The 15,502-nt window shown below is 38.1% G+C and overlaps 1 protein-coding gene and 1 long non-coding RNA gene across 3 annotated transcripts; both read right to left on the bottom strand.

Moving 5' to 3' along the window:
• Positions 1-3,758: 3,758 nt before the first annotated feature.
• LOC136239435 (uncharacterized) lies at positions 3,759-8,023 on the bottom strand. The gene is made up of 3 exons (XR_010693468.1): positions 7,955-8,023; positions 4,374-4,477; positions 3,759-3,990 (listed from the first exon to the last, which is right to left on the bottom strand). It is a non-coding gene; the product is annotated as an uncharacterized lncRNA (long non-coding RNA).
• A 2,424-nt stretch (positions 8,024-10,447) lies between these two features.
• Positions 10,448-14,291, bottom strand: LOC136239083 (uncharacterized). Of its 2 annotated transcripts, XM_066029820.1 has the most exons (6): positions 14,051-14,283; positions 12,503-12,578; positions 11,966-12,277; positions 11,592-11,915; positions 10,892-11,038; positions 10,448-10,735 (listed from the first exon to the last, which is right to left on the bottom strand). In XM_066029820.1, exons 1-6 carry the CDS (start codon positions 14,087-14,089, stop codon positions 10,611-10,613), a joined length of 1,023 nt encoding a protein of 340 aa, XP_065885892.1. In that variant the 5' UTR covers positions 14,090-14,283; the 3' UTR covers positions 10,448-10,610. The 2 variants fall into 2 exon arrangements, with proteins under 2 accessions (XP_065885892.1, XP_065885893.1); XM_066029821.1 differs by lacking the exon at positions 10,892-11,038 and having other exon boundaries at positions 14,051-14,291.
• Between the last annotated feature and the right edge of the window lie 1,211 nt (positions 14,292-15,502).

Consider the following 15,502-nt stretch of genomic DNA (forward strand, 5'->3'; position numbering starts at 1 on the left):
ATTATGTAATGATCTGAGGGAATAGACAGAGGTGGTACAGAATGAACATTTACATTGAATATGTCAGGGGCGGATCCAGGGGGGGGGGGGGGGGACCTTGGGGGCTGAAGCCCCCCCTTCATATTTAGGCTTTACTTGATCAATATGCTGAGTATTATAATGAAATTTTGTCTTAGCATAATTATATGATCACTAATAATACAAATACTCATAAAACCACCTTATAAACATCTTTCCAAGGTATTATCAGTGGATTTATGCTAAAGTTTATGCAACAAGGACCTGGATCAGCATTGGAGGTGTACAAGATCGAGATACTCTAATAGAGCAGTCAGCTAACTACTCTAATAGAACATTCACTGGAAACATCTAGTTGGTTCTGTTATGGAATTTTTCTAATCTGCCTGCGCCTATACATACAGTGAAGTGCATTGGTCTGATTAAAGGGCTTCATTCATCTACTTGTGTAGTTAATATATATGACAATACTTAATTCAGGTACACAATTTTCATTGAAAATGCTCTCAGATTCAATCTTGTATTGTTCAAATTTCAAAATTTTCCACTTTCAACATTCTTATTCTAACATGCACATATTCAGTGTTGTACAATTGTGAGAGGGGTGCATCATGTACTTGGTTGTCTGTACCTACTCAAACTTTTCCATTAGCAAAATGCTTCAGAGAGCCATACCTATAATCTAAAGACAGTATATAAAATATCTACAGGCAGAAAATATTATGAATTTTATGCAGAAATGTCTCCAAATTGCAGTATTTTAGCATCTATTTTTTAAAAATTTCCTGGGGGGGGCATGCCCCCAGACCCCCCTAGTTCAAGCTTGCTTTGCATGCTGGGAAGTGTGTTTCGCACACCTCTACCCAAGAGATTAGTACCTTGAGTTAGCCCCCCCTTTTATAAATCCTAGATCCACCCCTGTATGTGATCGGGAATGTTTGTTAAAATAAGATCAAGCATGTTTCCAGCAATATGAGTTGGTTCACAGATTAGCTGAGAAAGATTCAAATTAAAAATAATATCACAGAACTTGGCTGAGGCAGGAGAAAGGCCACACAAGGAGTCCGAATTAACATCACTAAAATTGAAATCACCAAGAAGTAGTAAGTTATCAGTAGCACTGTTGAGTGACTGTAGATAATTAAAAATTTCTATTAAGTACTCTTCAGGGGAGTTTGGGGGAATATATACTAAGCAGTAGATAATTGAAGAGCTTGATCCAATACTAACTGAAAGCACTTCTAAACAAGGAGGAGAAGGTAAAATTTTGTATGATTTGGAATTATGGACAGCTAGCATGACTCCACCACCACGAGAGCCACGATCTTTGCGAATCAGTGAATAGTTCGAGGGTAGAATTTCATTATCATAAATTTTGCTAGACAGCCAGGTCTCAGTTATTCCTATAACATCAGGGGATCTTGAATAAACATAGTCCTGGAAATTTTTTAACTTATTTACTATACTACGTATGTTGATTAGACAGACATGATCTAGTCACTTGTCACTACTGACTTGGGTGGTGGTGGTTGACTGGGAGGGATCAGAGGTAACTGGATTTGGTGAACTGAGATTGATTAGTGGAGACTGGTCCATCTGTTGAGGATGGGAAGTTGTGTTTTGTGGAGTTGGAATTGTCTGTGTAGAATGTTGGAATTGGGAGTTGATAACTTTCCCATACAGTTGGTTGTTGAGATAAAAGCAGCTGCGTTGACTGTTAAGCTTGATTGATTTTCTTGAGTGACCATTCTGGATTAGAGACCACCTTTCTTTTAGTAAGATGGACTCGATAGCTCGCTCAGTAGGTGACAAGTCAGGCTTGATATGATCCAATCATTATATTCACTAAAAATTCAAAGAATTAGAACAGCCCTTTTTGAAATATCAACGTTTAAAGTTTTCAATGAAATGAAATTTTCACCAATTGAAAACCGTTGATTGACTTTTCAATTGATCCATACATTATGGGTTTCGTTATGTAGACATCCTACGGATCACGTGATCACTTTAAAACCACAAAAATTACGTTACACCGGAAACGCTGGTTGAGTCCTTAAGCGCCTATGCTATAGGCGTTTTTTGCGTTCTTATTACTGTGCAGTGTTTAAAGAATAAGAAGCGTCTGAAACTTCTGTCTGACACGGTGAAATGGTCAAGGATGAAGGCATATGACAGGTAAACTTTAAAGATATTAAATGTGTACACTCACACACCAAATACATACACAACAGACTACTAGTCTCGCGTAGCCAGACCCTATTTCTCCGCACGGCGCTTATCGATTGGAAATTATAAGCGCCTGCTCCAAAAGGGTCTGGGGACTCTACAATAGAAAAGTTCTGCAGGCAAATCACTCCTGGGTAGGTGAGCGTTGATTGGTCCTAAACCACTTTCAGAAGAGGTGTGGATGACCACAGTTGGCTTCATCCTTCAGCCTGTTCAAACTTTAATTACAACCAAGGTAAAAGTTACTAAATTTGTTTGAAATGAGCGTAATCATGTCTGAGATATGTCACGCAAATATACTGAGTCTCACATCCAGATAGCCGGGCTCATGGCATAGAAGCCAACTGTGGTCATCCACACCTCTTCTGAAAGTGGTTTAGGACCAATCAACGCTCACCTACCCAGGGGTGATTTACCTGCAGAACTTTTCTATTGTAGAGTCCCCAGACCCTTTCGGAGCAGGTGCTTATAATTTCCAATCGATAAGCGCCGTGCGGAGAAATAGGGTCTGGCTACGCGAGACTAACAGACTGCAATTTCTACACCTTTGAACAGAGCATGTTCAGCCTTGACATCCTGGTGGCCAACACTGAGACTTAGTGCAATGCCATGTAATACAGAGCGTGTATTGATTTTGGGATTATGCAGTTGGAAATGTAATTTTGTGCAAAAAGGAACAACTTTATGGGCCATTTACAAGATGCAAGTTCCAGCACTGGTTTTGAGGATGCTGGGGGCTTTCACAAGTAGTGGGTGGTGTGTATTTGAGAAGTCGTGTGATTTTGTAACAACTGTATATTGTATAGTCTTGTAAAACTAAGATACAGTCAAATTAAGCCTTTGGGATAAAGTCATCTCACTCTTGAATTATGCTATGGGTGTGAAAGTATTGCTGATGGTTTATAAATCAGATTTTAAAGTTGTTACCATTACAGATATTTCTATTAAATATTTGATTGCTCAATAATGACATACTGTGAAAGATCAGAAGTTACAAACATGATGAAATGGTATCCAATTATGTAGAACAGTCAAACTACAGTGGTTGTTTCCTGTGTTAAAGCGACAGGGAATGATTGGATTAGAGGATTAACAAATAAATGCTGCTTTTAAAGTTTCTGTGGGGGCATGCCAACATCAATCTCCTTAGAAATAGTATAGTATGCTTTTTGTATCAATCAGAAAATGCCATTTATCCTTAGCAAATTTTCATTGCCAACGACTGACCAAGCCTGCAAGAATAGAACATGTCAGCACAAACTACATCCAACATCAGGATAACCCTACATCACAACAATCAGCCCGTAGGGTCCTCCCCCCCCAACACACACACACACTTTGAAAAGCTACCCCAGACGGCCGAGATATTAGAAACGGTATTAGGCAACATGTCCAATGATGATCTCCACAAGCCAATCACACCGAATGACGGTTGCCAAGTTGGTAAGTTCCCCAAACAGAAGCCCCTACTCCCAGCAACCAGCCAACTGTATCTCTGGTCAATGCCACCCATATTACACTACAACACAATTCAGCTCCAATAAATATTGAAATATAGACTACCAAAATAATAGAAACTATAGAAGATATACATTTAATAAATTTCAAGTGTCTTGCCATGCATTACAAAACTAATGCACGGATACAAAAACAACTGTATGAAAATTATCCATAGTATGGACAAGTCACTCTCTGACGACCTCCAACATGTGTGTAAGCACCACTCCACCGGCTCATCAATGAGCACTACAAGAAATTAAATACAAACACACATCAAATTGATATGCATATACATCCTCAATACAAATGCACAACTAACAAAATTGGGACAACAAATCACTGAACAATCTGAGCCATTTTGTACTGACAACTCAACCAGAAAAGGAGAATGCAAACACAACATGAGAGTACAAATAATACGTGAGATAGACCCCAGCAACGAATAGATCTAACAATAGAATTTATGGATAAACAGACTAAAATGTGTCTACCCACAAGGTCTCAACTGGATAGAAAGGGACAAGGAGACCAGACATCTACTCTACCAACAGCACTGATAACAGTAACCCCTCATCACCACGGAATGATAATAACAAAAACAAAAAATCTGTAATTACACATGAGCTCACCTGATCCTCAAATATTCCATGAAAAATCCAACACCACTCCACGGATGACAAGTGAGCTGTAGTAATCCCACCCCAGTGGTTGACGCCAGCATTGACACGCATAGCTAGAGAAAAAGAGGAACAATAACATTGAGCTAGTTATCCAACCAACTAGCTAACCATTCAACCTTAAGCACAAGAGTAACAACTATTGGAAGCATACAAATTACAACATGTGACACACACACACACACTTACGTACGTACATTCCATTCAAGTAGCTACAGTGTATGGACACCATAGGATCAGACCATATTTTTTTAAAGCCACAATTGATACATTCCTGAATAATGCAGAAGAAAAATTAATAGAAAACTTACAAATTCACTAATGCATGTGCATGTACAAAAAAATACAAACTGATTTAACTTGTTTTAACTGAGTGTAATGGACGGAGTCAGATCAAGACCAACAGTCAGGATGAGGATGTCTCTGACAACGACATAGAGGTCCAGCCTGTTACAACTGGCACTCCAGCTGCCACTAACGATCTGATGTCATCATCCCTTGGAAGGTGAAGGTAACTGATATATAATGGTGGAGCCTTTTCATCAGCAGCAGCCATTGCTACTGCTGTCACCAGCCCCACATTGGATACAGCCACTCCTACAACATCATCAAATGGCAGCAGTAGCCAGATGACAAGTGGAAATGGCAGAGATAACGATGATGATAACGATATATTATTAACACAACTCATCGCTGATGAGCAGCCAACAACCAACTCAACATCTATTGAACAGCTCCAGCTGGAGAAAGAACTAGTGAAAATTAGATTTCAACTAGCCAGGTCAACAAGGCAAAGAGACATACAGTAGTGAGGCAATCAGGATGGCACTGGCCCGTGGCAGTGTACCACCTGGAAAAATTGAGCCAAATATCATGTACAAAGACCACAGGGAATTTACTCCCAAGTGGATACAAAAACTGACTACGGCTGAACAAGAACTAGCCGCAACTATCATGGAGCATCTAACCAAACTAATCAAAAAAAGTGATAGTCACATCAGGAAGCTCACCAGTGAATCCCTGGCCACAATGAAGAGACTTGATCCAGCCAATGTCATCACCCACTTCAGGGAGACACTGACTATGGCCAATGAGGAAAGACTAAAGTAAAACAGAGACATAAAAAAGAGGAAACTACAGTCGAACAGAATAACAGGTGGCACCCCACCCCCCAAAAAGCACAGGCCGGATGAGAAGGCCATCAACATTTTGCACTATTATAATGTACTTGCACAATTAATTTTCACTTTAATGTAATACCTAATGTCCGCACAATTATTTGCTAAATTCACAACTAATAATTATTAATCGTGAACTTCTAAACACCGGTATATATCCAAAAATAATTTGGGACATATCCTCAAATACTTGGAAATACGATGACCAGTGGAACTCTATTGGAACATAATTCAAAGGCATCCACATCAGAGAAATGTTAAATACTTACAAAGGTCACAAAAGGTTTCATAGCAACCAATCCACACTTTGATGAAAGGACCACTATGTTCAGAGCTTTCCAATCCCTCTCCCCCCCCCCCCCCCCAAATCTGTGCTACGGTAACCAAGCCAAGGGTGATTCCGGCGAAAAACCTATGGAGCGGCTGGTAGTGTTAAAGCATTTCCAAAAAATCCCTAATACAACTTATCTTCACCAGGATCTTAATAAATATTACAATAGGATCACAATACTGCTATCCTATACATTTAAATTACATGGATTATACTACCTGTGCGTTGAGCCTGTACAGGTAAATCCTTCTGGAACAGTACTTGGGGCTGTCTAAGAGTCACAGATATAGAGGCAGTGGCACTTGTAATTATAACGACCAAAGCACACTAGGCCCCATTTAACAGTTGAGTAAACTATGGCAATGTGAGAAGTTTCTTGTTTAAGGAAGCAACAGCAATTGGAACCTTTCGATATTTAACCACTTGTGTATGCTGCCTCTATCTCACACACATGTACCCACAAACACACACACACACGCACGCACACACACTACACTACACAAAGTAAAGTTGGCTACCATGCTGGTATGGTAACCCCTACCCAGAGTGCATTACTCAGGTGCTAGGAGTCAGTGCTGGCATATCCTCCAGGGGATTGCAGGAGGCTATACCATGTCTCACAAGTGAAGGTGTGTGCATGAAGTCCCCCTTGGCCTTCACCTGTATGTGAGGCATGAATGGTTGGTATTTGCTTCCCCAGGTACCCATTGATGTTACAGCTGGGTGGGCTACTTCTCCAGTTGACACCAGGTCCCCTATTATACAGTTGGATATACTGAAGCAATGTGAGTTAACTTTCTTGCTTAAGGAAACAACAACAGAAACTGGGAATAACCAAGCAATGAACCTGCAACCCTTCGATTGCGTGCACACCCTAAACGGCCTGTCAGTTGACAATATCTGTGTAATGGATCTGAAGAACTGGACCTGGCACAACCATAACCTGACACAGTATCACTGGTGCAGGACAAGATCCCTTGCGATGGAAAAGTCTGCCACACTCGCAGTGGAACTCCCACACATATGTCTAACAGGGGGGTAGGACATGATGTCATAATGCATGTGATTTCAGTGAAAAGTTACATAATTTAATTGAATTCTGATGATAATTATATAACGGAAAACTAATGTACCAAGCTTCTAGCATCATTGTAGACGCCGAGGTCGATTACATTAACTCTTAACGGTAACTAGTATAATGAGCAATTACACAAGTCTGAATGATGTGCTATTACAAAACTCACCATAAGATCACTGGAGCTTAATAAAGCTCAGTAGATAAACAATTTCTACATTAGTAAATTATCATTTTTGACAATTACAGCACTAAACTTTAAGGTAAACTAGAACTACATTCTATTGACAAAATGTACAGCATGGCCCACATCACGCAATTATCATGACATCATGTCCTACCTCCTTTGCATATCCAATACCCAGTGGCCACAGTTATGCATAAAATATATGGTCCAGCCACTCAGTACGTAGACCTTACAAATAGAGTGTACAGGTGCTGAGTGCATATTCAAATTAACTTGGCCATTTGCTAATCCCTAAAGTGACAATTGGCTTGTTGTGGGTGAACTGATCAACTGACATTTGGATCAGTATTGAACTGTTAGACTAGCTGATTGCAATTAAACATCACCTTATCGTTAAGTGGTCATGCAAAATCACACGACTTCTCAAATGAACTCAACCTACTTCACATGTAAGCCCCCCAGTATCCTGAAACCAGTGCTGGTACTAGGATTAATTGCATGTTGAATGGCCCGATTAATTTATTTTGTGAGCACAGTTGTTTGTTATTCCTGTTAAAGTTTTTGCCTGTACAAAATTACATTGCCAACTGCATAATCCCAAAATCAATGCACGTTCTGTATTACATGGCATTGCACTAAGCCTCAGTGTTGGCCACCAGGATGTCAAGGCTGAACATGCTCTGTTCAAAGGTGTAGAAATTGCAGTCTGTGGTGTATGTATTTGGTGTGTGAGTGTACACATTTAATATCTTTAAAGTTTACCTGTCATATGCCTTCATCCTTGCCTTAATCAACCATTTCACCGTGTCAGACAGAAGTTTCAGACGCTTCAAACACTGCACAGTAATAAGAACGCAAAAAATGCCTATAGGCGCTTAAGGACTCGACCAGCGTTTCCGGTGTAACGTCATTTTTGTGGTTTAAAAGTGATAACGTGATCCGTAGGATGTCTGTACATAACGAAACCCATAAATTATGGGATACCAACTGAATTAAGGTTCAAAAACACTTCAATATATTATCACAGCATGTCAATTTTGTAACTCAAGACAGACCAAATTTTCATAAATATTCAAAATATTTGTGGTCATAAGTCAGAAACCATATATGGTGTATGGGGCTAAAAGTTTGTATGGGTGATGAACACCACAGGTACTACAAACAAACCAATTTTTGTCAAAATCCCAAAAATTGATTTGCATGGTGAAATTAATTTTAAAATGTTACAAATGTTTGTGTATTAATTTAATGTATCATACAAACAAAAGTATACGTCATTAATTTACTAGATTAAAAGGAGCGCTGATAAGCTGCTTCAAGTAGTTATATATCCCTTGCAACTATAGCTAGCTACTACAATAACATTTTTGAAGTCTGTTTTGTCCTCATCTCATATAGTGGTTGAAAATTCATTATTAATTTTATTTATCAAAACTGTGAAAACTGCAATAGTGAAGAACTACAATCAACAATATGGTATGTAAGGAGTTCCATAATCTTAATGATGATATCTCAGGAAGGAATACTTGTAGGTATATATATAGCTATCTGTACAACAGAATATTTCAGCTGGTGGGAACATGTGGCTAGATCTAGTTTGTAGTTGATATTTTGGTGTTTTAGACTAAACTATATTCATCTGGCATACGTATGGGTTGCTGTTTTAAGATGTTTAAAACATGAGTAAACAAAATTGTTCCCTACGTGGTTCAAGTGATTCCCATTGTAATTCATATCATACGTATACACTTTTTTATATATCAAGCAGATGAAGCAGTACGCCCCTGCACTTAATTTATCATTATCAATTTATCATTATCAGTTATGAACTCCAGATTGTAGCGGCATACTGTACCAAGCTAAGGTAGGCTCTTTCTCTAAACAAAGCTAGTGTCTGATTGGCTTTACAAGTTATAGATCGAATCATAATGTGTTTATACCATAAGTCACTCTGGATCACGATGCCCACTTATTTGTAATGTTTGACAGGAGATGAGGCATAGCTGTCTCTATATGGCGAGGTTATCTTATTACATCTGTATGGTGAAGTTAAACACTCATAACAAAACATTTGATTTTATCAGCCACTATATATTTCCATGATGTTGCTGAAAAACACTGTAAGGTAACTCCCTAGCTGTAGCAGTGGTATAAGGTGAAGTGTCTACTGTCCAAGCAATGATATCTCCTGCCTGCGTGAGTAGTGTATGCTCTTATTGAATTATTTAATATATCTATGAGCTTCATTTATAGCCACTACAGCATATGTTTCTTGTCTTGTGAAGTTCAGTTTCAGGGTAGACTCGGCAACAATGAAGTAACTGCTCCATTAGAATAGGTTTATGGGTTACTGACTGTTCTATTAGAGTACATCGATTACACTATGTACCATGCTGGCAGGACTCTAAAACATTAGAATTAGCATTTTTTACTGAAGCCCAATATGTATTTTTTAAAATCTGGCTGTCAATGCCGACATTTTGCCATACATTTCTGAGATTTCACATTCTCAGAAAAGATGAGGGCAGAAATATTACCAATTAGAGTGGCTTATCCGAGCAAATTCATGACATAACTGATTGAATTATCATCACACCAGTAATGAAGTCTGACCTGTGCCTTGTTCACAAAATCATATTTTAGATCATAATTAGCTACTTTACCTCTTAGGTATACTATCTGATACTTACAAAATTAAGTGAAATTCTTAGCTATGCAAAAACACCTTGGCTCTCGCCTTGACTGTACAATAACAGCATGTCCACCAAAGTAAAAGTAACTGTTGACTAAAAGAGGTGATATCTGGTGTGGCCAAGAATGAATGATAAGACAACTGTGTTTTACAATCTTACATTTATCCTTTATCATTGACTTGTGCAATCTTGCTGTATTCCTAATTAATTCATTTTAACTTTAATTGGCTAGTAATTTGGCCACTTTTTCCAATAGTTATTGTAGAGAAAAAAGTAGTCAAATTACTAGCTAATTAGAGTTAAAATGATGTAATTAAAAATGCAGACTGCACAAGTCAATGTTAAAGGATCAATATAACAATTATTGTAAAGTATATATGTATAGTTGGCTTACCATTCATTCATTCTTGGCCACACCAGATAGCTATCAGCTCTTTTAGTTGCCGCTTACTTTTACTGTCAGCCAAGCTGTTTTTGCACGGGGTACCCACTGCTGGTACAGGACCAGCAACTTATTGATAACTGATCAATCGGTCAAGTGCAGTACGTATACTCCATAGAATTCTAAGCACATTTTTGTTTACAAAAAGTCTTTGCATATATATGGTGTGTGTATTGTTTACATCAGGAAATGGCAGTAAATAATTAGTATTGGCTTAATGTATGTATAATGTGTACAAAAGAGCCTATGAATTAGTTTCCAGTTCCAGTTCTGAAGGTGAGAATTAGTTGCGAACTCTAAACTCAATTCTCTGAGCTAGTCTTGAGGATTTTTCACCTGGACACTCAGCCCTCACAACAACATGACGTCTCCCCACACTCAAGTTGTGATAAACCAGTGGACTAGTACCTGTATAGAGTCATACATATATACTGGCATAGCACACATGAGAATTAAGATGACATGCACAACACCTATGGTCCATTTGCTTTACGGTCACTACACATATTACAATCCTACTGATTATAAACTTGTCTATCACACTAGCTACCTCACATTACTTACAAGGTTTATATCCTTTGTTGTTATCCAATTTGCAGTGAAACTTTACGTCATCATTTTCTGGAACACGTTCAGCTGAAAATGTTATAGTGGCATTGTCTCCTTTCAATTGAGCAGCAACATCAACTGATGTTATTTCACAACCTACAACTGACACAACATGTAGCAACGGCGGGAATATATCTTTCATACCTTATATACTACATAGTATTACAGTTGAAGTCAATATAATACACCTACTGTATAATTTAGAAATGTTTGAGTGAGTGGACACATGATGAGTACAATTAAAAAATAGAATTGTGAAATACACTTTCACAAATGTACTACTATCTATCACAACTAATCAGAATAACAAGAACACCACAAATGAAACTTAGCTCATGAAAAATGCAGTATTTCATGTGTTAAGTTTACGATTATTATTTTTGAAGGACACTCTTTCCTTACAATGCCATACAATGCCATACAATGCCATACAATGCTATTAACATACAATTTTAATGCAGGATTTTACTAGGATGTGATACATCATGTAGTACGTATGTACAAGGCTTGCTGATTGTCAGTGTGTAAATTTCTTTAAGAAGGATGAAAGCTTGTAATAATAATTTTCATTGTATAATACGTATAATTTAAGTGAATTCCCATCACAAATGATCCTTAACATTGATGGAATATATGACCCACAATGAACACCAACCTTTACGAGTTATTCTGGTCACTGCAACATCTCTACCACAATTATTTTCTGTTACAAATGTGTATGTACCAAAAATATTATCAGAAATATGAGGAATGGGACCAAACCGAAGAATACCGGTATGTCCAGTAAATTCATCAATTTCCACACCGTCTTTATATGCTGTTAATGTTGTATCTGTTCCATTAATTATTGGGCAACTTATCAGAACAATGACAGTTCCTACAAATGTCTCAGCCTCATAATCTTGTCCACATCTAATGATAATCACTACACGATGAGGTGATGTGAGTGTCCCACTACGTTTATCCAGATGAGGTGCAACTATCAAAACGAACATGTAAAATTCAGTCACAAAATTAAATAATACTTACGGCATACATCCATTACAGTTGTTCTGTCCTGACATATTTTATCATTAGTACAGACTTCACAGGAATAAATGCCTCCTGTTCCAGTCTGAGCTGGTCTACTTCTTATAGTATACGTGAATTCCACAGTTCTCTTATCTGCAGCCACTATGCCATTTACCGTTGAGTTATTGCTTATTATTCTTCCATTCTTATACCAAGTTATGTTGGCAACACCTCCTTTCATAGTTGTGTTATCAATCAGCTCCCCACAATCAAAGACAACTTGTATGTCCTCGGGTACCACAGTTAGTTCTCCAATAGAGACCACAAATACTGTGGAAGAAAAATAGCAATGTAGCTAAATAAATCTTTGTACTAGTTTTGATAAAAATAATAATAATAATAATATATAGACAGCTGTTGATTGGATCGATATAAGGTCAAGTGTTTGTTCTATGTAATGTAACATCATTATGGTTCTTTCCTAATCATTTCAGTTAGACCTTCCGATCTCCCTTTGTTCTTTAGCTTATAAATAAGTACATAATTGACACTTACCAGGCTCCTTAGTAGAGTATGTTGGTGGTGGTGGAAGTGAAGGGATAATTGGGCTTTGTCCCCAAACTATCACTGCCTATTATTCAACAAACAGATTATTGCTGTGTTATATCACACATACCCATCAACACACACACACACAAAGCAAAAGCAAAAAAGCAAAGCCTTCAGCTGCTGCTAAGCAATCACGCTGCCCAGTGGCCAGCACTGGGGCACCTGTGCGCTACTCAGGTGCTATGAGTCAGCGCGGGCATTCCCTCCTGTGGCAGGACTAGTAACCTGCAGGAGGCTGTACCATGTCTCACAGTTGAAGGTGTGGGCACCCAAAGTCCCACCTGGACCTTCAACTGCTATATGAGACATGGACAGTTGAACATTTGCTTCCCCAGTTTACACCAGGCACCCATTGATGTTACAGCTGGGTGGGCTGCTTCCCCAGTTGGCACCGGGCCACCAGGTCCCCATTTTAACAGCTGGGTAGACTGGAGTAATGTGAGTAAAGTTTCTTGCTCAAGGAAACAACAACACCAAACACACACACACAAAGCATTCAACTGCTGCATACATGTACAGTTGTGCCTACCCAAAAACACTTGGAGGACAGCTGTGCACTATACTCAGGTATTCAATTAACACATCACCGAATTGTTTACATGGGGTAACTGGAGAAGCAGGGTGAGGAGGAATCGAATACAGTGCCTCATAAAATGGGTGTGGTTCATATGGGAACTTATGTGTCCACAGCTTTCACCCACGAGGGTGTGGGTACAGTCTCCTGCAAGGTATGTATATACTATAGGTAGTACTGCCTTTAAGGAATTTTCCTGCACTGGTTCAATCCTTTTTTGTGAGACATGGTATTCTCATTTACACCTTGCTTCCACAGTTAACAGATGAATAGACCAAAGCAATGTGAGTGTCAATTACTTGCTCAAGGTAACACAGCAGCAGCAACTACAGACATTACCAAACATTGAATCTGGAACCACATCATCATAACTTAATTCTTATGCATCATATACATGAAATGAAGGCTAACCATTAATTGTTATCTACTACATACGAACTCTTTAAAAGCTTATGGTCTACACTGTGTGGAGTGAGAAAATGTACACTAAGGTCAAGAGATGATCCTCAGATACAATAATCTATGCAATGCCCAAGTAACTACACTTTTTGAGCTGGGATCTGGTGTTATTTCTGAATTTCAACCTGTTATAACTAGCACTGATAAGTTATCATGTGTCAAGCCTTGTACGTACTACGTGATGTATCACATCCTAGTAAAATCCTGCATTGAATCACAGAAATAAAATTTATTGGGGTGCTAGAATTGTAATGGCTAGTTGTTTGCTTGTAAGGTCCTAGCTATAGCAACAGCAAACAAAATATTAGCCAAACACTAGAATCTTTGGTAAGCAATCACATCACTGTAATTGATTCAGCTCTCACCAGCCAGCATGAAGACTGAAATTCATCACGCAGTGATAAGAAATACAATACCTTTAGAAATTGGTGTTTATGAACCTATAATAGTCACTTACATACCATTTGCATGACCACGACTGTAAGAACAACAAGTGCCATCTCATACAGCCACCACTTTATACCAGCTGCTCGACTTGAGACTCCTCACAATGCTCCACTGAAGAGATTGTTAGCTCTGCAGCATAGCTAGCTTTTTATAGGATTGTGTGTTCTCCGTATAGATCCATATATGGTCTCTTTTGTTCAGGTTTTGAAGAAATACACTCAAGTACTGATCTAACACCTTTGTGTACAAACATAATATAGCTTTTCCTCTGCATTCAGAAATTTCACATGTTTTTAAGGTTTCCTGACCAGATGACATAATGTTAGTATTGCAATATTCATAGTTGGGGGTAACTATATCATCATTGTATACTTTTGTAACTACGGAAATGAGTGCTCTATTACTTTTTAGTTATAACTAGTTACATGCTTTGTAATAGTAACTTGTCCCCAAAATATCAACAGTCACATAGTAACTAGTTACAGTACATAACACGTACAACTAGATTAAAAGCTTCAATTTGTGCACCATATACATGATATAATATATGACCTTAGCATCAGCCATGTTACATAGACTCTTTCTTTGTGCAGTTCTAAGCTTGAGTAACTCTGAACTAAAGTGGCCACTGAATTATTATTTTCAGGAAATGTACATAAATACAATTATCTCCTGCCCTTGCTAAGGCATATCAAAGTATATAGACACATGTAGAAACTATACTTGCACCAACAAAACTTTTTTTTGATTGTACAAGTGCACACATGTATCCAAGGTTAAGTTCCTCTGATTGGTTGAATGTCTGGCTTCCTAGGGATTATATTTTATATCACGTAAGGTCTGTAGGATCATTAATGAAAATGTACCTGTCACTTCTTGGCTACCAGCTGGTACAAGGTGATGAAACATCTTACAAAATTATTAATTATTATGTAAATGGCTGTGGTCCTGCAAAACCTGGGGATGTGGGCACAAACTGCACCACATCACTATAGCACTAATTTGATAGCAATTCAGTTAAAATTGCAATCACTATATAGCACTAATTTGTAGCTAGAAAACTTTTCTAATGTAATAGATTTATGGGTTACTGACTGTTCTATTAGAGTACATTGATCACACTATGTACCATGCTAATTTTCTGCAGATTTTTGCTAGTAAATAACTAATCATGACACTGAAAAGTTAGAATTAGTATACAGTATTGCTGTAGTCCAACATTTATTTCTAAATCTACTGTCAATGCAAGCATTTTGCTGTGCATTTATGAAGTAATTCAGAAAAGATGAGGGCAGTGGACCAGAAATATCATCAATCAGAGTGGCCTATCCATGAAATAAGTGATCAAATTAATGAAATTATCATCAGTCATCACTCAAGTGACCTGTACCTTGTTCACAAAATTGTATTTTACTAAGAAGATACCGCTATCTGATACTTACACAAATGAGTGAAACTCCCCATGC

Source organism: Dysidea avara, chromosome 11 (assembly GCF_963678975.1).
Source record: "Dysidea avara chromosome 11, odDysAvar1.4, whole genome shotgun sequence".
Lineage (NCBI taxonomy): Eukaryota > Metazoa > Porifera > Demospongiae > Dictyoceratida > Dysideidae > Dysidea > Dysidea avara.

Coding starts and splice junctions, on each gene's coding strand:
- LOC136239083 (XM_066029820.1), bottom strand. CDS start 14,089: ATGGCACTTGTTGTTCTTACAGTCGTGGTCATGCAAATG. Junction 11,039..11,591: donor GACCAGAATAACTCGTAAAG/GTTGGTGTTCAT, acceptor ATGTTGTGTCAG/TTGTAGGTTGTGAAATAACA. Junction 10,736..10,891: donor CAACAAAGGATATAAACCTT/GTAAGTAATGTG, acceptor GACTCTATACAG/GTACTAGTCCACTGGTTTAT.